Raw genomic sequence first — 23,472 nt, 5'->3', positions numbered from 1 at the left:
TCTTTGAGGAGACCATTCATTCTTTCAATTAAGCCCACAGCCTGTGGCTAATAAGGAGTGTGATACACCCATTCTAGATTATACCCATTCTAGGTTATATCCATTCTAGATTACACCCATTCTAGGTAATACCCATTCTAGGTTATATCCATTCTAGATTATGTTAGTGGCAATAAGTCTCGATTTTCTTTCCTTTAAAATGAGGACTGTTGTCACTCTGAATTTGTAAAGGGCAGTCATAATAAAGTGTCATGATATCAAAGGTTTGGCATGTATTGGACGCCTAGGCGACCAATACCCCTGAATAGGGGTCTACACAAGTACAACTAAATTGGCATCCCTGACTTACAGGCACATCTAATCTGTTTGCCAAATGTGAGCAGGGAGTGTGCCTCTAGCTAATTCCCCCATTACTCTCTTGGGGATGGAACATAAAGCATCCTCCTGGTAGATCTCACGCTCATCCTTTATTTGCCTCAAAATGGAGAAAGGGACATCTGTTCCTCGGGCCCGTGTCCACCTGTGCATAGCTTGCGCTCCTAAGTGTCCTGCTTGATGGTGTATCCGTAGGGCAAGGGAACAGTCATCTTCAGAGGTGGCGGCGGCCGCTGTTTTTGCCAGAGCGTCTGCGGTGACATTGTACTCACACTCAGGCGAATCCTTCAGAGTACGTGTGTCTACATGGAAAACAGAGACATTCGTGCACTGAACAACATCCCAAATTTCTTCCCACAGAGTTTCTTCCCACAGGGGTTCTCCCCAAAGTTCCCGTCCATGAATCTCCCAATTTTTACGTTTCCAAATGGGCATCCAGGTAGTTCATCCATTGGCTACTGCCCAGAAGTCAGTAAATACATTAGATTCTCTCCCCGCCACCCTGCCTCCCATCTCCTTGGGGGTGGGGGGGCTTGGTGAACAGCTTTCAGCCCAGTCCGTTGCCTCCTGCCCTGTTTTCCAGTGGTTTCTAGATCGACTCAAGTATGGGGATCGTAAGCCATAGCCTTCCAATGACTTTCTTGACCAGTATCGTTGGCTGTCCCATCTGCAAACCAAGCATGCTGTTTGGGGCAGGGGTTAGGGAATCATATCCCGCTCCCCAACAGACAGGGGAACTAACGTTTCCCCTCGTACTGGGAAGTACAGTTGTCCCCCCTCCAGTTGTCCCCCATCCATCACCAGTTCGTGGAGACGCGCCACCCCTGATTTGCCAGCCTTCGCCCTGTTCTGAATGGACCATTTCCGCTTAATCGCACCAGCTTCTTGGGCATGTCCAATTTTATGGGATGCTGGGGCACTCAAAGTCCAATTCGTAATGAGGACTCCAGGTCCTAGTAGGACATCACATCCCACAGTTAACTGTTCCGTGTCTGTCAAAGGCCAGTAAACAGCAGGAAGTTGCTGTTCAAAGGGAGTATATGACCCCCTGGCCTTGGGCAATTTTCTAGACCAGGACTCTAGAAGCATCCACTTTCCTTTTTGTTGCTGCCATAAACTCCAATTTGCATACTGGTCTTGTACAGTAACACGAATTTCCGAGGGCCTTCTTTCACGGGCCGCAAGTCTAAAGCCGTCTGTGTAACTATTTTAGCTCCCTCAAAGGCAGTGGTTCCTTTGTCCCCCTCTCCCATCTCTGCTCTTGCCTCTTCTTTCTGGTCTCTCCTTCTTCACCTCCTCTCTCCCTCTCTAAGCTTCTGTCTGTCTCTCTTTTCTGTGGGACTCTGTCCCTCCAGGGCTTCCGGCCCTCCTCCTCTCCCCACAGGGAGTCCTGGTTCCCCTAACACTGAGCCAGCAGGGGACTGAGATCCCCCCAACCTACTCCTCTTCATCATCCTCATCTGTCTCATCCCACGAATCCCCATCCCATTGGCCAGGGTCCCAATCAGGTTGGGGCAGAAGCAATCACGGCTTGCACCTTCTTTCTGTTTACCTTCCCCTGGCACTTCTTATATTTTTAAAAGATTTTATTTATTTATCTTTAGAGAGGAAGGGAAGGAGAGAAGGAGAGAAATATCAATGTATGGATGCCTCTCGTGAATCCCCTGCTGGGAACTGGCCTGCAACCCAGGCATGTGCCCCGACTGGGAATTGAACCGCGATGGTGTGGTTCACAGGCCCGTGCTCAATCCACTGAGCTACGCCAGCCAGGGCTCACTTCTTACATTTATACTGAGCACACCATACTGCAGCCTTTTCAGCCAGGCTGATAAGTTGCGGTTTGATCCCCCAGGACAAAATTTTGACATTGTAACGTGAAAAGTTTCCCCTGCAATTCTGCAAGCTGTCGCTCCCGCTGAAGTTTTTCCTACAGGATCTGCTGTTTCTTTTCAGGACACTTTCGAAGCGCAGTTAGAATGATCCACCCCCACAGGCAGACACCCACCGTGTCCTTTCCTTTCACTATCAGCTCTCCCTGGAGGCCTTTGACCAACTGGGGCGGTTCCCCAGTCCTCACAGGGGCCAGTTCCCTCGGCCCATCCGTGTGTGACCTGGGATAACGGCAAGTCCTCCCGCCCTGGCACTTCTCAAATCACACACTTCGCTTCAGGCTTGTGAAAAAAGGGCATATTGTCCTGGAATCCTGTTTGTGATGCCAATTTAAGTGCCATTAAGGAGCACATATGAGATCCTGGCCACTTACTTTGGAGGTTTGGATTCAGAGACAATAAAGCCCCGAAGTCAAAGGTGAACAGTTCAGCACTTTAGTAAGTGAGAGCAAGACTCAAGAGAGGCAAAACCACCAACACACAAACACGAACTCGGGGAAATCCCAGAGGGGGCGGCATTTGGTGTTCGTCTGAGGACGGTTCTGAGCGAAGTGTCCTTCCCTAGGGTGGGATTCCAAAGTCTCACTTTAGGGGTTATGATTAAATATGTTTTAGACAAAAGTGGCTAGGGCCAAGGGCCTTGTGTGATTTTGACTCACTAACCATTTCCTCTGGGAGAAAGGCCAAGTCTCTCGAGGGAACAGCTAAAGACCCAAAGATACTAATCTCCTGGGAAGACAGCTGGTCTCCCAGGGAGACAGCACGGTTTTTGCTTTTCTATTGAAGGTCACAGTTCAGCCACTGACTGGGAGGGTTCACAAAATCCCTTTAACCCTTTGTGTACCTACCAGTCTGTGCTTCTTAATCCCTACCCACTTCCCTTTCTCCCTCCCAACCGATAAATTCTCCGAACGATCTCCATCCACATCTCTGAGTCTGTTCCTGCTCTGCTTGTTTGCTTAGTTTGTTGTTTGGATTCAGTTATTGATAGTTGTGAATTTATTGCCGTTTTTTAATGTTCATTGTTTTGATTTTTTTTCTTTTTCTTATGTAATTCCCTTTAGCATTTCATATAATAGTGGCCTGGCAATGATGAACCCTTTTAGTTTTACCTTGTCTGGGAAGCACTTTATCTTCCCTTCTGTTCTAAATGGTAGTTTTGCTGGAGAGAGTAATCTTGGTCGTAGTCTTGCTTTTTATCACTTTGAATGCTTCTTTCCAGTCCCTTCTAACCTACAAAGTCTCTTTTGAGAAATCAGCTGATAGTCTTATGGGAACTCCTTTGTAGATAACTCTGCTTTCTCCTTGCTCTTTTTAAGATTGTCTCTTTATCTTTAACCTGTGGTATTTTAATTATGATAGGTATTGGTGTGGGCCACTTTGGGTCCATCTTGCTTGGACTTTCATGCTTCCTGGACTTGTATATATATTTCCTTCACCACATTTGAGACTTATTCTTTCATTATTTTTTTCAGGTGGATTTCCGATTTCTTGCTCTTTCTCTCCTTCTCCTGGCACCCTTATGATACAAATGTTGGACCGCCTGAAGTTGTTCCAGAGGTTCCTAAGCCCATCCTCCTGTGGTTTTTTTTTAAATTATTTTTTTCTTCCTGCTGTTCTGATTGAATGATTTTTCCTTTGTTGTATTCCAAAGCATTCATTTGATTCTCAGCTTCATTCCCTTCACTGTTGGTTCCCTATGGATTTTTTCTTTATTTCTTTATTTAATTTGAAAATATTGGTGTGCTTAGATTTTGGTTTTGTTTTTGTTTTGAAAGAAAAGGCTCAGTCTCAAAATATTTTGCTAACCCTTCCAAGGATGAGAGTAACCCATTCAACCACTTTTCCCTTTTCGTTTCCAAATATCCTCCTTCTGTGATGTGATTAGCAGCACCGGCTCCTTTGTTTTCTGTAAAAGGGTAACCACTTGAAGCAAACCTGTGCATAATCGATGAGGACCATCATGTAAAGTGCCAGAAAAAAAAAAGAAATAAAGAAAGGCTTGTCATGGCGGAGGCCTCGGCTTTTTCTCCCATTAAGAGAAAAGCCACGCCCTCCCTTTTCCTCCGCAGGACTGGGTAGACCCTGTGAATGTATCTCGTCTCATCTACAACACCGTGGACCCCATGACCTTGGGTCGGGGACACCTCTCCATCCCCTCAGGGGGGCTTCTGCCCTTTCCACCTCCCATAGTAGCTGCAGGGGCAGGAAACAAGGTGGGGGTTCTGGAGCCAGGGCCTTCTCCACCCCAGGGGGAGGAATCTTCCAACTTCCCAGGCTCACGCCTTCCCCAGGGGTGGAGAGAAGCCTGAGCCCAGGGTAGAGACAGGAAACGGAGGCTGACGGAGGAGACACTGATTGCTGTGGTGCGTGGGTGTTAGGAGAGCAGAGAAACATTCCTCGGGAATCGTTTCTCAGCAAGTTGCCTCAGGAAATTCAAAAAGAACACACTTAACCTCAACAGACATTAAGATATGTTTTTATCATTTGAATATCATGCCGACCACCCATTCATCCTCATATCCTAGAACGTGACTTTAAGAACGGCCTGGTTGTCCCTCATAAGCTGCACAAAATGAGAGAGACTGAGACCGAGCATTTCAGGGGAGAGGCAGACACAGAGAGGGACAGGGAGATGCAGGATGGGGTCCCCACCCAGGAGGGCCCCAGCCTCCAGTGTCCATCCCTGCCACAGTCCCCTCTGCCTGTTGTCACCTTGAGTGAGGCAGGGTCCTTACCTGGCACAGACCCTGGAGATGGGAGAGGAACGGCACCGGGACTTCCGGCCTTGAACTTTCAGTCGCACGACAAACCTCCTCTGGGGGCCAAATGACTCAGGACAGCAGAGCTCAAGGCAGGGCCAGAAAGTACAGTTGGGACCACAGAGGTGGGTCCGGTTCAGGGGCAGGATGGTGTCATGGTCACAACACTCTTCCAAGGGGTTGTACATCCGGTGTCCACACATGGGCGCTGGCTGGCACAGCCACAGGCCAGAATTCATGTGGGCACCTGGACAGAAATTGCTGGTGAGTTCAAGGAGGACTGGGCACAACCTCACTCCCAAATCAGGAGCCTTTGTGAACCATAACCTTCTTCCCAAAGGTAGCCTCCTCCCTCCCCCTTCTCCCCATCCTGCACTCACCTGTGCCTGAGCACCAGACGGCGAGGAAGAGTAAAATACCAACAGAACCTGGAGGAGAAGGAAAGGGGATTGCGCATGAGGCTGGGACTGTGGACCTCAGTGAGGGCAGGACAGTGTGCGGGAGGCTCAGTTACAGTTTGCTCTGCAGGTTTGAGTCTGGGGCCATCTCTGCACAGGGACTAGTTCCTGACACAGGTGACAGTCCAGACAGCTGAGCCCGCACAGACTGGACCATTTGAGGGGACAGAATGCAGGGAAAACTCTGGGAACCACAGTTTAGGATTCTGACAATGCAGGCAGTTCCCCAGTTGGCAGAAGGGTGGAGCAGGTGATACAGTTATGGGAAAGGTGATCGGGAAGGAGGAAGGAAGCTGAGTTAGATGGACCAGGGGAGAATGTGGGTGCCTGGGTGTTTGGGGACATGACTGGGCTTGAGTAGGTCTTGGAGTTGGAACTCTCCTGTGTTTCAGCTTCTTGTCATTGCGACTGTGGATGAAGTTGGAGAGATGCAGGAAATGTGGGAAAGGATGGGGTGTAAATGTTTTTATAGATGCAATTACATGACTATAATATAGGAGAAAACATATTATCTAAAATGATATAGAGAAATATTTGACCAAACCTACACTTTCATAGTATTAAAAAATCCAACAAAGAAGAAACTACTGGTAGAGGAAAACTTCCTCACCCAATAAAGGGTGTTCCCAGGAAAACTCACAGCTTGTCATACCTGGTGGTGAGAAACAGAAAGCGCTGCCTTTAGCATCAGGAATGGGAGAAGCACCTCCGCTCTCACCACACTACTCAACAAAGCACAGGGAGTTTAAGCCGGGAAATTAGGCCAGAAAAGAAAGAAGAGGCATTTCCATTGGAAAAGAAGTAAAACTTTTTTTATTTGCAAATGACATGGCCTTGTATATTAAAATTCAGAGGACGCTACCAACCCCCTATAGAACTAACTGATAAAGTGAGCAAAATACAAAATCAACATATAAAAATCCGTTGTATACACCAGCAGAAACTGTCTGAAAATCAGATTAGGAAAATAATTCTGCTTACAACACAACCTAAAACAAAATACTCATGAATAAAATTAGCATAATAATTGCAACCTTTGTACACTGAAAACAAAACATTAGTGAAAGGAATCGAAGACAATATATAAATTAATTAAAATACATCTCCATTCATAAATAGGAAGCTTGTGGAAATTAACAAGCTGATCCTAAAATGCAAGGGACCCCAAGTAGCAAAAACAGTCTTGAAAAAGAACAAAGTTGTTGAAATGACACCTGCTACAAAGATCAAGTAGTCAAGGCATTGTGGTACTGACATTGGGTGTGCACGTCCATATACTTAGGATGTATATCCACGTACCCACAAAGATCAATGGATAGAATGGACAGTCCAGAAATAAACCTTTACACTTATGGTCAATTTGATTTTAACAAAAGTTCTAAGATAGTTAAAAGGGGGAAGCAGCCCTGGTTGGTGTAGCTCAGTGGATTGAGCGCGGGCCTGCAAACCAGACAACCGTGGTTCAATTCCCAGTCAGGGCACATGCCTGGGTTGCAGGCCAGTTCCCAGCAGGGATGCATGAGAGGCAACCACACATTAATGTTTCTCTCCCACTTTCTCCTTCCCTTCCCCTCTAAAGATATAAAACATTTTTTAAAAAGGGGGAAATGGTCTTTTCACAAAATGGTGCTGGGAAACTTGGATGTTGTTGGGAACAAGAAAAAATAGTCTCAGCCCCAAGGAGCCTGCGTCCCTAGCAAACATCCTGTAAGTTGATTGCCATCTGTTTACTTTCAAAATTTTCCTTTCAGTTGAGTCAGACCCCACCCTGTTCCCGCACGCGGGCTCTGTAAGCCAATAGCTAACCGCCACATCTGCTTCTGTGCAACGCTTGCTTGCTTGCCTCTATATAAGGACTTAGCTGTAAGCGCTGGGCGCGACTCTCGTTTACAGCCCCTGCGGGCACTGTGTCTCCGGACACTTTGAGAGTTCGCCGCTGCGCAGGTTAAACTTGGCCAATAAAGTAACATCTTTGAAACCCTGAAAGTCTCCGACATTTGTTCTCGAGGTTGGTGGATGCAACAGATGTCCATATGCAAAAAGAGAAGAAGGATAAGGAGAAAGAGGGGAAAAAAGAGGGAGCAGAAGAGGGATCCCTTGTCACACACCATGTACAAAGATTAGCTCAAAATTCGTCATCCTAAGTATAAGAGCTAAAGCTATACAACTCTTAGCAGAGAATAATGGAGTAAATCTTAACAACCATGGTTTAAGACGTGTTTTCTTAGATATGACATCAAAAGTACAAGACACAGAGAAAAATAGACCGCTTACAATGACAAACCTATGCACTGCACACAATAAAATCAAGGAAGTGGAAAGACAATCCATGTCATGAGAGAAGATATTTTCCAATCTGCCTGGAATGAAGCTTCCATGAAGTAAAATAAAGAAAAAGCTACAGGGAACCCACAGTGAAGAGGATGAAGCCAAGAATCAAATCAACGCTTTGGAACACAAGGAAGGAAAAATCATTCAATCAGAAGAGCAGGAAGGAAAAAGAATTCAAATCATCCCAAATCAGTCATAATGATAAGGGATGAGTATACAGAATATAATTAAGAACTCTTAAAACTCCATAATAAAATGACAAATAAACCAATTTAAAAGTGTAAAAGTATCTGAACAGATATTTTTCCAAAAAGGATGCACAAATGGCCAATTAGCACATGAAAAAAAAAAGCTCAGCATCATTGTGCATTAAGGGAATACAAATAAAACTACAACGGGCTATCACTTCACACCCTCTGGGAGGCTTCATGGGAAATAACAGAGTTGGAGAGGACGTGGTTTTGAACCCTCATGCATCGCTGTAAAACGTTGAGAGACTGAAGAAAACAGTTTGGCAGCTTCTCAAAGAGTTAAACTAACCCTATGGCTAGCGTTTGACCCAGCAATTCTACTCCTAAGTACATATGCAAAAGAATGGAGAACCGATATGAACACAAACACCTACATATACACATATTTTCATAACAGCATCGTTTTATAATAGCCCAAAGATAGGAAGAGCCCATTTGCCCATTAACAGATAAAGAAATCGTGGTGCATGTGTAAAATGGGGTGTTATACAGCTGTAAAAAAAATAAGAGTACATTCTAGGATGTGGGTGAATCTCAAAAATTCAAAGCAAAATAGAACCAGAGGCATGGAAACAAGGAACAAACTGACAGGGATCAGAGGGGTGAGAGAAGGGGAGGAAAGGAGGAAAGGACTAGTCCAAGAACTAGTCTAAATGACCCATGGAAATGGACAACAGGGTAGATGGGGATTGATGTGGGAGTGCAGGGTGGGCAGGGCAGGGAGAGTAATGGGGAAAAATGAGAGCAACTGTAACTGAAGAACAATAAATACAAGAATTAAATAGGAAAGAGAATTCAGTTTGAGGTTCAGAGGTACATTAGGGTGTGATAACACATCAGCTACACTCGGGGCTGGAGCCCCCTTACCGAAGTTCCTGGGCACCATGGGTCTTCATTCCTCTCCAGAGTCACTGACGGCAGAACACCTGCAGCACCTGGATTCTGACTTATATATCCAGGCCATTTCCCATGGTTCACAGCAGAAGGGCCAGGCTGCCAGAAAGGGAGGGGCATGAAGCCTCCAAGTCACATGAAGAAACATTCTCAGAAGTGAACTCAATTTGGATCATAACAGATAGGTCCAGAGTCCCCAGTTCCCACACTATCTAGCAATATGTTTACTTGATTGGATAGTTTTATGTCCCAACATGGGGACCATTGTTACTTTACTGTATGAAGAGGGCATCAAGGCACTGACAGGGTAAGTCATTTGACAAAGTCCCGGAGCTTATAAGTGGGGGAGCTGGAGCCCTGACATCCTGGGAGGGTTATGAGCGTGTCATTTAAAACTATGAAGGAGCTACAGCTAGAAACTGGTAAGAGCATTGGCCTCGGGAGTGCAAGTGGGGATGGAAGTCGAGGCAGGGAGACTTTTATTTTTCATTCTAGAAAAACATGCTGGAAGTTTTACCCTATATTTGCATGTCTTTAAAAATTTAAAAAGAATCCGGTTTAGACCCTGGATGGTGTGGCTCAGTTGGTTGGAGTTTTGTCCCATAAACTGGAAGGTCCCAGATTTCCTTCCTAGTCAGCGCATGTGTGAGAGGCATCCGGTTGATATCTCTCTCTCACGTGGATGTGCCCCTCCCTCTCTATCTCCCTCCTTTCCCCTCTCCCTAAAATCAATAAAGCATGTCTTTGGGTGAGAATTTTAAAAAAAAAAGCATCCAGGTTGGGCAAGTAACCAGGAGAGTCACCAACCCGGCATGATAAACAATTACAGTAAGACAGCTGAGCAGGAGTGCTGTGGGGGTGGATAGAAGGGTCCTTCTTGATTTGGATCACGGGGATACTGGGAGCGGGGTGGCAAGGTGGGAAGAGTTGCTGCCTGAGCTGAGCCCTGAGAAAATAAGGGTGTTTCTGGGAAAGGCGGGGGCAGCGTGGAAGGCATGGATCGTAGGCGGCAGGTGGAGCCTGTTTGGGGAACTGAAGGCTGGACGCTCCAGTGCCGCTGAGGATGCAGGTGGAGAGGGCACAGCAGGGCAGGTCCTGGGACCTTGCTGGCCACCCAAGGAGTTGGGGTTTCAACCTGGGTACAGTGGCTTCAAGCCATGAAATGATTTCAAGCCATGAAGATCCAAACCAGGAGATGATCCGGTGACACTGTGGTGTCTGTCCCTACACTCAGGACTCTCACAGGTCTCACTGGGCTGCAGCAAGGCCACACTGGGTCACATGCCTGCTCCCCAATATCTCAGTGATTAACTTGTTTCTTTATTATGATACTGTTTGTTGGTGTTGGTATCAGTTTCCGTAGAACTTCTTGCATTTTCGTACATCTTGCAGTGAAGCAGTGACTGTCTTTTCCCTTCCACATTCTTTCCAAGGATGTTTATACAGTGAATGGCCTCGGCAGGTGGAGCGAGTGTCTCCCTGCAGAGCCCAGGACAGATTTGTTTTGTGTCCTGCATGTTAGTGGCACCATCCTTCTCCAGGACAAGCCCAGGCTGCCCAGTATGAAAAAGTCAGGCTTCCTCACTTTGGGGTTTGTCTCCTATAATTTACCACTGTGAGCACTGATACCCCTGGTCCTTTTCCCTCACCCTGTGGGAAATGAGGCTGCCAGGGGGCTGCGAGGCTGACACTCTGGTTACTCTCTGTTGCTGGGAGTGGGAAACTGCCCTTCGTCTCTGACCCGGAAGTCTTGTGTCTCCTGAGAGAAGCCATAGAACAACAGCAGGCTATGGTATAGTTAGTGTCTCAGTCACTTCAGAGTTACTGACAGTTGGTTTATTTAAATATATGTTTATTCATCCCTTGGCTTTATTATTGTGTGTATTTATTCCTTTTTCTGAAGGACTTCTGCATGCACTCCATGGCTCTTTCTCGCCACAGGTGGAAGAAAGACAAACTCTCAGTAAGTGATTTTGCTTTATTAATAGAATGTACACCGACCACTTTTTATGGACAAAATTCACACACCATATCCCTTAAACGTACACGATTCAATGATATTTTTGCTGACTACATTTTACAATTCTAAAGGACATAACAGGAGTCCCCAGGGACTGGGCTGGGTGGTGACAATTCTCAGCCTGTGATGGGGGGACGTCCAGGTGATTTTCGCACAGTGGCTGTCACCACCACAGGAGAAGGACCACAAAGTTGGTAAATCTGGATTGCTCCTCATAGTGACAGCTTTGTTGACACGATCACTGATAAGACTGAGTTCGCCTCTGAAGGCATCTGGACTAGACCGTCCAGCAGAACTTGCTGCCCTGATGGACGTGCTCTATGTCCGCACTGTCCAGGGTGGGGGCCACCAGCACACATGGCTATTGTGATCTCTAACAAATCATAAATTTCTAACTGGGCCGGTCTGGGTGGAGAGTAACACCCAGGCCTATAACTTCTTTTTTTCTTAATAACATGTGATTGATTATGCTATTAGTTTTCCAAGTTTTTTTCTCACCTTTAATCCCCCCTCTGCCCTGCATGCTCCCCCTCCCAGCATCCCCCTCCACCCCTTAGTTCATGTCCATGGGTCGTGCATATAAGTTCTTTGTCTTCTTCATTTACTATACTATTCTTGCCCTCCCCCTGTCTATTTTCTGTCTACCATCTATGCTACTTATTCCCTGTACCTTTTCCTCCTCTCTCCCCTTTCCATTTCCCCACTAATAACCCTCCATGTGGTCTCCATTGATGTGGTTCTGTTCCTATTCTATGTGTTTGCTTAGTTTGTTTTTGTTTTTTAGGTTCAGTTGTTGATGGTTATGAGAGTTTATTGTCATTTTACTGTTCATGCTTTTTGATCTTCTTCTATTTCTTAGATAAGTCCCTTGAACATTTCATATAATAATGGCTTGGTGATGATGAACTCCTTTAACCTGACCTTACCTGGGATGCACTTTATCTGCCCTCCTATTCTAAATGATAACTTTGCAGGATAGAGCAATCTTGGGTGTAGGTCCTCGCTTTTCATGACTTTGAATACTTCCTTCTAGCCCCTTCTTGCCTGTAAGGTTTCTTTGGAGTAATCAGCTGATAGTCTTATGGAAAGTCCTTTGGAGGTAACTGTCTCCTTTTCTCTTGCTGCTTTTAAGATTCTCTATCTTTAATCTTGGGTAACATAATAATGATCTGCCTTGGTATGTTCCTCTGTGAGTCCAATTTCTTTGGGACTCTCTGAGCTTCCTGGACTTCCTGGAATTTTATTTCCTTTGCCAGATTGGGGAAATTCTCCTTCATTATTTGTTCAGATAAGTTCTCAATTTCTTGCTCTTCCTCTTCTCCTTCTGGCACCCCTATGATTTGGATGTTGGAGCATTTAAAGTTGTCCCAGAGGTTCCTACGCCTCTCTATACTTTTTGAATTCCTGTTTCTTAGCTCTGTTCTTTCTCCCCTTCACTGTTGGTTCCCTGTATATTATTCTTTATTTCACTTTTCATAGCCTTCACTTTTTCCTCTATTTTGCAACCATTCTCAACCGATTCTGTGAGCATCCTGATTACCAGTGTTCTGAACTGTGCATCAGATAAGTTGTCTATCTCCTTGTCACTTAGCTCTTTCTCTGGAGTTTTGATCTGTTCTTTCATTTGGGCCATAATTCTTTGTCTTGGTGCACCTGTTATGTTGTAAGGGGACAGAGCCTTAGGTATTCGACAGGGTGGGACAACCCTCTTTGCGGTGCCGTATGTGGGGGAGGGGTCAGAGAGGAAACAATGCCACTGGCTTGCTCTGCTTTAGCCCCACTTTCCAACGAACTCTCTCATGTGAGACTGGGAGTTTCTTCCACTGTCACAACCCTCACAGTAGTTTACAGCTAGCTTTGAGTCTTTAGTTTCCCATTCAGCCAGTCCCACCTCCCCCGTATGGTCCATAGTCTTGCCTTGAGTTCTGTCCACTCAGCTGCTAGTTTACCATCTCTACCCCTCCCACTGGTCTGGATGAATGTTTCTTTTTTTTTTTTTAAATAAGTTTTTTACAATATTTTATTTATTTATCTTTAGAGGGGAAAGGAAGGAGAGAGGAAGGAAACATCAATGTATGGTTGCTTCTCATGCATCCCCTGCAGGGAACTGGCCCCTGCCGGGAACCGGCCTGTAACCCAAGCATGTGCCCTGACTGGGAATCGAACCGCGATCGTCTGGTTCGCAGGCCCATGCTCTGAGAGCTACACCAGCCAGGTGGATGAATGTTTCTTTAACTCGTTGGTTGTTGGAGTTCCATGCAGTTTCATTTTCTGGCCCTTCTGGTTGTTTAATATTTTTACATTGGCTGTTACCCTTCTTTTGGTTGTGCAAGGAAGTGAAGCATTTCCACCTATGCCTCCAAGGTTAGAACTCCAGGCCTCTAACTTCTTTAGTGAAAGCTGTTAAGCCAGCTCTGTCCATTGTTCTCGTGCATCTGGGTTAACACACCTTTCAGAAAAGAAATATTCCTCGAAGGCACAACCACCCTTAAGAAAGCACATAGTCTTTTTTTAAATTTTTATTTATTTTTAGAAAAGGGAAGGGAGAGAGAAAGAGAGGGAAAGAAACATCAGTGTGTGGTTGCCCCTTGAGTGCTCCCTACTGGGGACCTGGCCTGCAATCCAGGCATGTGCCCTGACTGGGAATCAGATTGGTGACCCTTTGGTTTGCAGGCCAGCACTCAATCCACTGAGCCACACCAGCCAGGGAGAAAGCACATAATTATCTTCTCAATTATCCTGTCATCCCTTCACTGTCTTGCTTTCTCCTACCTTCATGGAATCCTTATGTTCCCTCCTTAATTTCAAGTGTGTAAAAGAAACTGACAAACTGTTATTCTCTGGACTATTTGAGATCTTGCTCCCCAGCATATGTTGTCAACTTGGCTCATATAAAATCTTACAAAAATCCTTCACAGGTTTGGACACTTCTGAGGTTGATACTATTGAACCCTTAAAATGTGGTTCATGAAACTGAGACACTGAATTTTTCATTGTGTTTAATTTTAATTGACTTAAATAGCAACATGTGTCTAGTGGCTACCATATGGGATACCATTTTTTTCTGAAAAACAGAGTGCTGCTGCCTTTAGAGAGAACCTCCTGGCTGGTGAGCTGTCCCCAAGGTGCTCCAGGACCTCCTGCCCCGGAACACATTCCTGAGCCAGGGCCTGAAGTGAGCAGGTCCTGGGAGAACTCGGGGGTCCAGGAACTCACTCTTGGTTGCAATCACTCCAGTTCTTCCCAGGTTTCCTGTTTCCAAGCTGCATCTTATACAGTCCCAGGTGATCCAAGCAGGAGGTGCACCTGTCTCAGACCTCATACCCTCAAAGGGGCTCAATGATTTCTTTCTCCTAAGGAGTGACTAATGCCACCACAGAGGGAGCTGAGAGATGGCCCACATCCATTCTACAACTGTGCACTAGTCCCATGACCATCCAATTCCCCCAGAAGAGCCCCTGTTATTATCATTTGTAAACCCTTTAAACAGCCCTCAGTATTTCGGGATATTTTTTGTGCTAATCATATAAATTTTTAAAATATGAATATTTAAAATAAACCAAGATTTTGATAACTTTTTTGGCCTTTCTTTATGCTTCAACATGAAGCATTCTCAGAAAAAAAAAAAGAAAGAAGAGCCCTGGCTGGTGTAGCTCAGTGGATTGAGTGCGGGCCTGTGAAGCAAAGGGTCGCTGGTTCGATTCTTAGCCAGGGCTCATGCCTGGGTTGCAGGCCATGTCCCCAGTGGGAGCCATAAAAGAAGCAACCACACATTGATGTTTCTCTCTCTCTCTTTCTCCCTCCCTTCCCCTCTCTAAAAATACATAAATAAAAATCTTAAAATAAAAAAAAGAAGCCATGGGTGCAGCTCTCGAAGCAGACAGATTCCCACTCGTCCGTGAAAACTAGACCAAGCTGCAATGCACTGCAAGGCTGAATCTCCCCATTTACCTGTAAAATACACACAGTGTCTGTGTTCAGAACAGGTGAGACTTCCTTTTGTTCCGGGATCTTTTGGCTAGTTAGTGTGATTCTGGGCATTGATCTCAATCAGAGGGAAGCTCTGCCAATGACTGAGCCTTGCACAACCTGAAACTAGCCTTCTTTCGTGTGGAATTTTTCCATGGTGACAGTGTGGTGGGGTGAGGGCTTGCGGGAATTTGGCAGAGCGCAATGGTGTAAGTAAACCAGTTTATCCTGATGGGCATAGATATATCAGAAACTTCCAATCTGCTGCCCTAGATTTTCTGCCCTTGAGTAGATAACCACTCCCAGTCCCAGGATCTGAAATGATAGATGCATGGGAACCGTGGTTCCTCCCTCTATTAAGTAAACTCTGCTTGCAATATGGGGCTTCGCAATACCAATCGGAGTCTTTCTGGCCCAATAATCTCTGTGAAACACATAGGCAAGTCTGAGTGAAGATGCAGATGGTAGACACGTTGTGGTAGAACCCCAGGATGAAGGGAGAAGTGCTCCCCTTGTGGGTGTATTAGACGGTGTTTTCCAAAGGCGAACAGTGCATTTACTCTCCCCATTCTCTTCTGCAGCACGACCTTGCCACTCCCCCATCAACAGGGGGAGCCTGACTCCCCTGCCTCTGATGCTGGGTCAGCCCTAATGACTTGCTGCCCCCCAAATGTGGCAGAAATAGTGTTATGCCACTTCCCAGGCTCTGTCAAATCAGGTCACATTATGTTCATGAGCTAAAGGGTGGGCAGTGCTGGAGAGAATGGGGGTCCCAGGCAGAGAGGGATAAAGGGCAAGGAAAAAATGGGACAACTGTAATAGCATAATCCATAAAATATACTTAAAAAAGGAATATTTCTAGACAGAATATTGAATGTACCCTATGGCTTCTTTTCGCTACATATGATCAGAAGAGGGGTATGAGATGTAAAAAAGAGAGACAGAGCATCCAGTTTTCAAGAAAATATCAGAGGCTATGTATAGAATTGCTGGGATTTGCTGAGTCTGTAAAAACTGTTTCCCACTTCCTGCCTCTCCAAGTGGCAAGATTCTCACATTAAAAACCAGATTCCTGGCAAAGATCAAACCCAGGGTGAGGCTGTGAGGTTCTCTGTGACACCCCAGAACTACCCAGGGGGATGCCACCATGTAGAGCGTTTCAGCAAAACAGGATGTCCTCGAAGTACCCCAAGGTCACACCTCCCAGGCCCTGCCAATTAAACTAAAGGGCACCAAGAATCCCAAGGTAATTGTACCACAAAGGGGATTCCAGGGACAGACAAGGGCCTGAATGAAAGAGATAGGCAATGTGGTTTTTGTTTTATGCATGGTTCCCACCTGTAACATTTATAGAATATTCATATTTTTAAGAAAAATTTGTACTAAGAGAGCACTTTCAGCTTGGACTAAAAGGGACAGACACCTATAGACTAGCAAGATTCTATGGGCAGGATATCAGCTCAAGCTCCCCAAAGAAACAGAACTGATAGGATCTTTCTTGATCTTTCTCTCCCTCCCCAACCCCGACACACAGCCTTGACGTGCCCTGGCCCGCTGTGTCCTCTACTCACTCCATATGCACCCATCAGTCACCTTGAGTTTTATTAGTCCTTGCTGCCATCTTTGGAGACATCCCCTAATGAGTCTGAATGCTGTTGCCATGGATGAGGGTGGAGGCCAGCAATTTTTGGATAATTGCAGCACCATGAAAGGTCACATCATTGATACCAGAAAGTTGAAGAGAAAGTGTCAGGAGTCACCAGCGGTGAACGTGTCCACTCTGGGCTGGAAATGCTGTAGAGGCAAGTTCTCCCCCTTGAACTGGATTGTGTTTTAGATCCAACACAGCCGCAGAACCTGGCTGAGAGTAATTTTTCAACTTGCTATTCTTCCAGCTGTTCCTTGCATCAGACTCCCTCTTGGGCCATGGTGGGTAGGACTCCAGATTCTGAGCCCTTAGATATGATCGTACCTGCAATCACTCACTTTTGATCACACAAATTTCTATAGGCTTCAGAGTCCCAAAAGATGGTAAATATTTTCTTTCTGGAAAAATGAAGAACAGGTGCATAAATCTGGAAACACCACTTTTTTACCCGCTCATCTATTAACAGGCACTTTGGTTGCTTCCATAGCTTGGCTATTATAAATAGTGCTATAATAAACATAGGGGTAGTAGGAACATGTATTCTTTTGAATCAATGTTTTGGTGTTTTTTATATATATACCCTAGAAGTGAAATTGCTGGGTCATAAGGCAGTTCCATTTTTATTTTTTCTAAGTCTTTTTATTGATTATGTTATTATAGCTTTTCTAATGTTTCTCCCTTTATTCCCCCACCACCCTGCCCCCGCAACCCTCCAGCTTCCCCCGCCCCCAATTCATATCCATGGGTTGTACATATAAGTTCTTTGACTCCTGTTTTCTGTACCATTCTTAACCTCCTCCCGTCTATTTTATGCCTACCAATTACGCTTCTTCTTCCCTGTACCTTTCTCCACCTATTCCTCCCTCCCTGTGATGTCCATTTCTCTGATTCTGTTCCTGTTCTAGTTTTTTGCTTAGTTTTTGTTTTCATTGTTTTTCTTTTCTTTTAGGTTCATTTGTTGCTAGTTGTTAGTTTGTTGTCATTTTACTGTTCATAGTTTTGATCTTTTTCTTAGATAAGTCCCTTTAACATTTCATATAATAATGGCTTGGTGATGATGGACTTGTTTAACTTGACCTTATCTGGGAAGCAGTTTATCTGCCTTTGCATTCTAAGTGATAGCTTTGCTGGATAGAGTAATCTTGGATGTAGGTCCTTGCCTTCATGACTTGAAATACTTCTTTCCAGCCCCTTCTTGCCTGTAAGGTCTCTTTGGAGAAATCAGTCGATAGCCTTATGGGAACCCCTTTCAGGTAACTGTCTCCTTTTCTCTTGCTACTTTCAAGATTTTCTCTTGCTACTTTCAAGATTTTCTCTTTATCTTTAACCTTGGGTAAACTTAATAATGATGTGCCTTGTTGTGTTCTTTGGGTCTAACTTCTTTGGGACTCGTAGGGCTTCCTGGACTTCCTGGAAGTCTATTTCTTTTGCCAGATTGGGGAAGTTTTCCTTCATTATTTGTTCAAATAAGTTTTCAATTTCTTGCTGTTTTTCTTCTCCTTCTGGCACCTCTATGATTCGGATGTTGGAATGCTTCAGATTATCCCAGAAGTTCCTAAGCCTCTCTATACTTTTTGAATTCTTCTTTCTTCATTCTGTTCCAGTTGAATGTTTATTTCTCACTTCTGTTCCAAATTGTTGATTTGAGTCCTGGTTTCCTTCCCTTCACTGTTGGTTCCCTGTGTGCTTTTCTTTATTTCACTTTGCATTCCCTTCATGTTTTTCTCCATTTTGTGACCAAATTCAGTCAGTTCTGTGAGCATCCTGATTACCAGTATTTTGAACTCTGCATCTGATAGGTTGGTATCTCCTTGTTGCTTAGCTCTTTTTCTCGAGTTTTGATCTGTTCTTTCATTTGGGCCGTATTTCTTTGTTACCTTGTAAGGGGCAGAGCCTTAGGTGTTCACCATAGCTGCATAACCCACTTTGCTGTGTTGTGACTCTGTCTGGGGAGGAGGAGTCGGAGAGGGAACAGTGCTGCTTGCTCAGCTCACACCCACTTTCAGTCACTTCCCCCGCTACCCACCAGCAAATTGGGCCCTTGTGGTGCTGATTCCCAGGTGGGTGGGCTTGGGTACCTTTTAGGATCTTGTGTGTTCCCCCAGTGGACTCTCCTGTGAGACAGGGAGTTTCTCCCTCCACTACAACCCCCACAGGTTTTTACACCAGAGGTTGTGAGGCTTTCTTGCACTGTAACCCCTGGGTTGTGCGGTCTGTCTCACTCACCAGTTGTTCCTCCCGGATTGTCTGCCCTCGAATGTTGGACCACCTGGTCTGCCAGCTGCTTCCTTGCTGCATGACCTCACCGCCCTGGCTGCCTATCTCCATCCCTCCTACAAGTGTGGATGAATGTTTTCTCTTTAACTCCTGAGTTACTGGACTTTCATATAGTTTGATTTTCTGGCAGTTCTGGTTGTTTATTGTTTTTAAATTAGTTGTTATCTTTCTTTTGGTTGTAAAAGGAAACAAAGTGTATCTATCTATGCCTCCATCTTGGACAGAAGCTCCTGTTTATTTTTTATTTTGTTTCCCTTGCCCAAGGAGATATATCAGAAAAAATGTTGATACATCAGAAAAAAATGTTACTCAAAGAAATGCTTGGGATTTATGGCTTATGTTTTCTTCCAGGAGTTTCATGGTTTTGAGTTTTACATTTAAGCCTTTAAACCATTTTGACTATTCTTATATATGGTGTAAGAATATAGTTTATTTATTTTGTCTTTGCGCATATCTTTTGGTCCAACTTTACCAGCGTCACTTATTGACTAGACTGTCTTTACCCTATTGCATGTCCTCACCTTCTTTATTGAAAATGAATTGACCATATGGCTATGGGTTTATTTCTGATCTCTCTATTCCACTCCATTAATATATGTATCTATTTTTATGCCATTACCATGCTCTTTTGATTACTATGGCCTTATATTATAGTTTGATATCAAGCAACATAACTCCTCAAACTTTGTTCTTTCTGAAGATTGCTGTGGATATTCAGAGACTTTCGTGTTTTTATATCAAAAATGTTATTTTCACCATAAATTCTAGGGAAAGAAGCTGTCAAATAAGAAAACTAGCTTTAGCTGCTGTGGCTCTGGATTGAGCACCATCCTGGAAACCAAAGAGTCACCGGTTCAATTCCCAGTTGGGCACATGCCAGGTCCCCAGTAGAGGGTGCGGGAGAGGCAACCACACATCGATGTTTCCCTCTTCCTCCCTTCCCCTCTCTCGAAAAATAAACAAATAAAATCTTTTTTAAAAAAAGGGCTCAAATGAAAGAACAGATCAAAACTCCAGAAAAAAATATAACTAAGCAATGAAAAGATAGCCAACCTATCGGATGCAGGGCTCAAAATACTGGTAATGAGGATGCTCATAGAAAAGACTGAGTATGGTTGCAAAATAGAGGAAAACGTGAGGGCTATAAAAAGTGAAATAAATGAAAATGTACAGGGAACCAATAGAGAAGGGAAGGAGGCCAGGACTCAAATCAACAATTTGGAACAAAAGGGAGAGATAAACATTCAATTGGAACAGAATGAAGAAAAAAATTTCAAAAAAAAATGAGGAGAGGCTTAGGAATCCCTAAGACAACTTTAAAAGTTCCAACATCCAAATCAAATCATAGGGGTGCCAGAAGGAGAAGAGGAAGAACAAAAATTTGAGAACTTATTTGAAAACATAATGAAGGAAAACTTCTCCAATCTGGCAAAGGGAGTAGAATTCTAGGAAGTCCAAGAAGTTCAGCGAGTCCCAAGGAGGTGGGACCCAAGGAAGCATACATCAAGGAATATCATAATTGCATTACCCTAATTAAAGATAAGGATCTCCTTATCTTAAAAGTAGCAGGAGAAAAGAAGACAAACTTTGTAGAACTCCTTATCTACAAAGGAGTTCCCATACGACTATCAGTCTTATTGCTCAAAAGAAACCTGATTTGTCAAAAGAAACCTTACAAGCAAGAATGGGCTGAAAAGAAGTATTCCAAGTCATGAAAGGCAAGGACCTACCTCCAAGATTACTTTATCCAGGAAAGCTTTCATTTAGAATGGGAGGGCAGATAAAGTCAAGTTAAAGGAGTTCATCATCACCAAGCCCTTCTTATGAAATGTTAAAGAGACTTATCTAAGATAAAGAAGGTCAAAACTGTGAACAGCAAAATGACAACAAACTCACAGCCAGCAACAACTGAACCTAAAAAAAGAATAAAAACTAAAACAAACTAAGCAAACATCTAGAACAGGAACAAAATCACAGAAATGGAGATCACATGAAGGGTTATCAGCAGGGGTGGGGTGGGGGGAAATGGGGGAAAAGGCACAAGGAATAAGAAGCATAAATGGTAGATACAAAATAGACAGAGAAAGCTTAAAAATAGTATAGTACATGGAGAAACCAAAGAACTTACATGTACGACCAATAGACATGAACTAAAGGCGGGAATGTGGGTAGGATGGAGGATACAGGGCAGAGGGGAATAAATGGGGGCGGGAAATGGGACAACTGTAATAGCATATGAATAAAATACATTTTTTAAAAAGTAAAAAAATTAAAGTGCAAACTTTGTACACTAAAAACAAAACATCCCTGAAAAGAATCAAAGACAATATATAAATTAATTAAAATACATCCATCTTCACAAATAGGAAGATTTCAGAAGTTAACAAGTAGATCCTGAAATTTGTACTGAAATGCAAGAGACCCAAAACAATCTTAAAAATGAAGAACAAAGTTGTTGAAATGACACTCCACTATGTCAAAGCTTACTACAAAGATACAGTAGTCAAGGCACTGTGGTGGTGACATTTAATATATACATCCATGTACTTAGTATATATCCACATGCCTATATACAGTGGATAGAATGGACAGTCCAGCAGGGAAAGAATTCTCTTTTCAACAAAGATGCTGGGAAATCTAGATGTCCATATGCAAAAAGAGAAGGACAAGGAGAAGGAAAAAAAAGAAGAAGGATCCCTTGGTACATAACCATGTAGAAAGATTACCTGTGAATTGATCATAGACCTAAATATAAGAGCTAAAACTATACAACTCTTAGCAGAGAATAATGGAGAGAATCTTAATGACTGTGGTTTAGGATATGACATGAAAAGCACAAGAGGTACATTCAGGTGTCATAACACATCAGCTAGACTCGGGGCTGGAGCCCCCTTACCAAAGATCCTGGGCACCATGGGTCTTAGTTACCCTCCAGAGCAGTTGATGGCAGAGCAGTTGATGGCAGAGCAATTGATGGCAGAGCAGCTGCAGCACCTGGATCCTACGACTTATATATCCTCTAAACCAGGCCATTTCCCATGGTTCACACAGAAGGGCCAGGCTGCCAGAAAGGGAGGGCATAAGGAGTCACAGTTACGTGGTGGAAAAAAAACACAAAAATTTAAAAAAAATATTCCTGAACTAGTTCTAACTGGTTGGTACCTTTAGATATCTAAAGCTTTAGTATGAATACTGCCTTGGAACCTTTCCAAGTCAGAACTCTGCTGAGGGGGAAAACCCAGCTGGAAAAGACTCATTGACACATCACCCACCACACGCCAGCTCATCCTAGACTTTCCACACTTCTGCACCCTGGAAATTGGAAGGTTCCCTCCACTCCTGCCCACAATCCACATCCAGACCTGCACTATCTACAGTTCTAGAGCCCAGCAGGAGTGCTGTGGGGATGGATAGAAGGGTCCTTACTCATGACCACCAGAGACTGGGGGCAGGGCAGGAAAGTGGAAGGACCTGCTGCCTGAGCCGAGCCTTGAGGAAGTAAAGGTGTTTCCGGGAAAGGTGGAGGGATGCAGGCAGGGATGGCAGGAGTCAGGTGGAGCCTGCCTAGGGAATTGCAGGTGGGACTGTGCTGGGTGGGGGATGGAGGCCCATGCCACTGCAGAGGGAGGTGCAGAGGGCAGAGCAAGGCTGTTCCGGGGCTCTTGCCAGACACCCAAGGAGCTGGGGTTTCTACCTGGAGGCCGTGGAAGTCACCCGGCAGTCCCAAGCCATGAAAATCCAAACCAGGTCACAAACTGTGATACTGAAAGTGTCTGTCCTCACACTGGGACTGTCACAGACTTCAGCAAGGCCATGACATCCCTGAGTTACATATCAACACCCAGAAAGTACACTGGGACCTCACCGGCTAGTCCTGTTCATGGGCGGGATGGTCCTCCTCACAGCATTGTTCCAAAGGGCTGTAGACATCCTCCCCACACCTCGGTGCCAGCTGGCACAGCCAGAGCTCTGAGACCCCAGGGCTGCCTGAGAGAGACGGGTGGTGTGCGTCCAAGATGAAACAGACACACGATTGTCAAGGGTGCCCTCCGCCTTCCTTATTCTGACCTGTGACTGCCTTTGAACGCTGGAAGAGGACAATTGTTATGCAGAAACTACAAGAGAAAGGAAAAGGGACTCAACCTGGGACTGAAAAACAGCCCTGAGTCCTCAGGCAGGGCAAACAGGTATGGAAGCCCGGGTTCAGTCTGTTTAAAGGTGCGGGTTATGGTCTGGGGCCCCTCTCTGCATGGGGGGTAGTTCAGGGAGGCCCCGGGCAGTCTAGAACCTTCCGGGGAGGAGGGTTTCCAGGGAAGACAGAGGGGTTCCCAGACTAAGCTCCCAGACAGGCAGGTTTGCAGGTTTGAAAGAGCGGAATTGTGTGTCAAAGATGCTTTTGAGGTGGTTAGGAGTGGGGAGGAAGTTGGGATAATAGTCAGGTTTGGGGGCTGCTTTTGGGACAGGGCAAATTGATGCCTGGGTCTGTGGTCCAGACCCAAACTGATGGATACGTTGGTGTTTTTCATCTAACGCTATGGTGCGGGTGAGAGGTTTGCTTAGGCTCCGTCGAGAAAGAAATGCCAATCAGCCATAAAATA

The 23,472-nt window shown here is 44.8% G+C and overlaps 1 protein-coding gene across 2 annotated transcripts; it reads right to left on the bottom strand.

Moving 5' to 3' along the window:
• Nucleotides 1-525: 525 nt before the first annotated feature.
• Nucleotides 526-21,832, bottom strand: LOC118996477 (insulin growth factor-like family member 3). 2 transcript variants are annotated; one of them, XM_037059876.1, is made up of 4 exons: nucleotides 21,771-21,832; nucleotides 5,407-5,454; nucleotides 5,003-5,273; nucleotides 526-677 (listed from the first exon to the last, which is right to left on the bottom strand). In XM_037059876.1, exons 1-4 carry the CDS (start codon nucleotides 21,787-21,789, stop codon nucleotides 650-652), a joined length of 366 nt encoding a protein of 121 aa, XP_036915771.1. In that variant the 5' UTR covers nucleotides 21,790-21,832; the 3' UTR covers nucleotides 526-649. The 2 variants fall into 2 exon arrangements, with proteins under 2 accessions (XP_036915771.1, XP_036915779.1); XM_037059884.1 differs by lacking the exon at nucleotides 21,771-21,832 and adding an exon at nucleotides 8,934-8,987.
• Nucleotides 21,833-23,472: the final 1,640 nt, after the last annotated feature.

This window comes from Sturnira hondurensis, unplaced genomic scaffold (genome assembly GCF_014824575.4).
Source record: "Sturnira hondurensis isolate 20B ecotype Veracruz unplaced genomic scaffold, ASM1482457v3 Scaffold0001020, whole genome shotgun sequence".
NCBI lineage: Eukaryota > Metazoa > Chordata > Mammalia > Chiroptera > Phyllostomidae > Sturnira > Sturnira hondurensis.
This window is presented reverse-complemented; position numbering and strand designations above follow the sequence as displayed.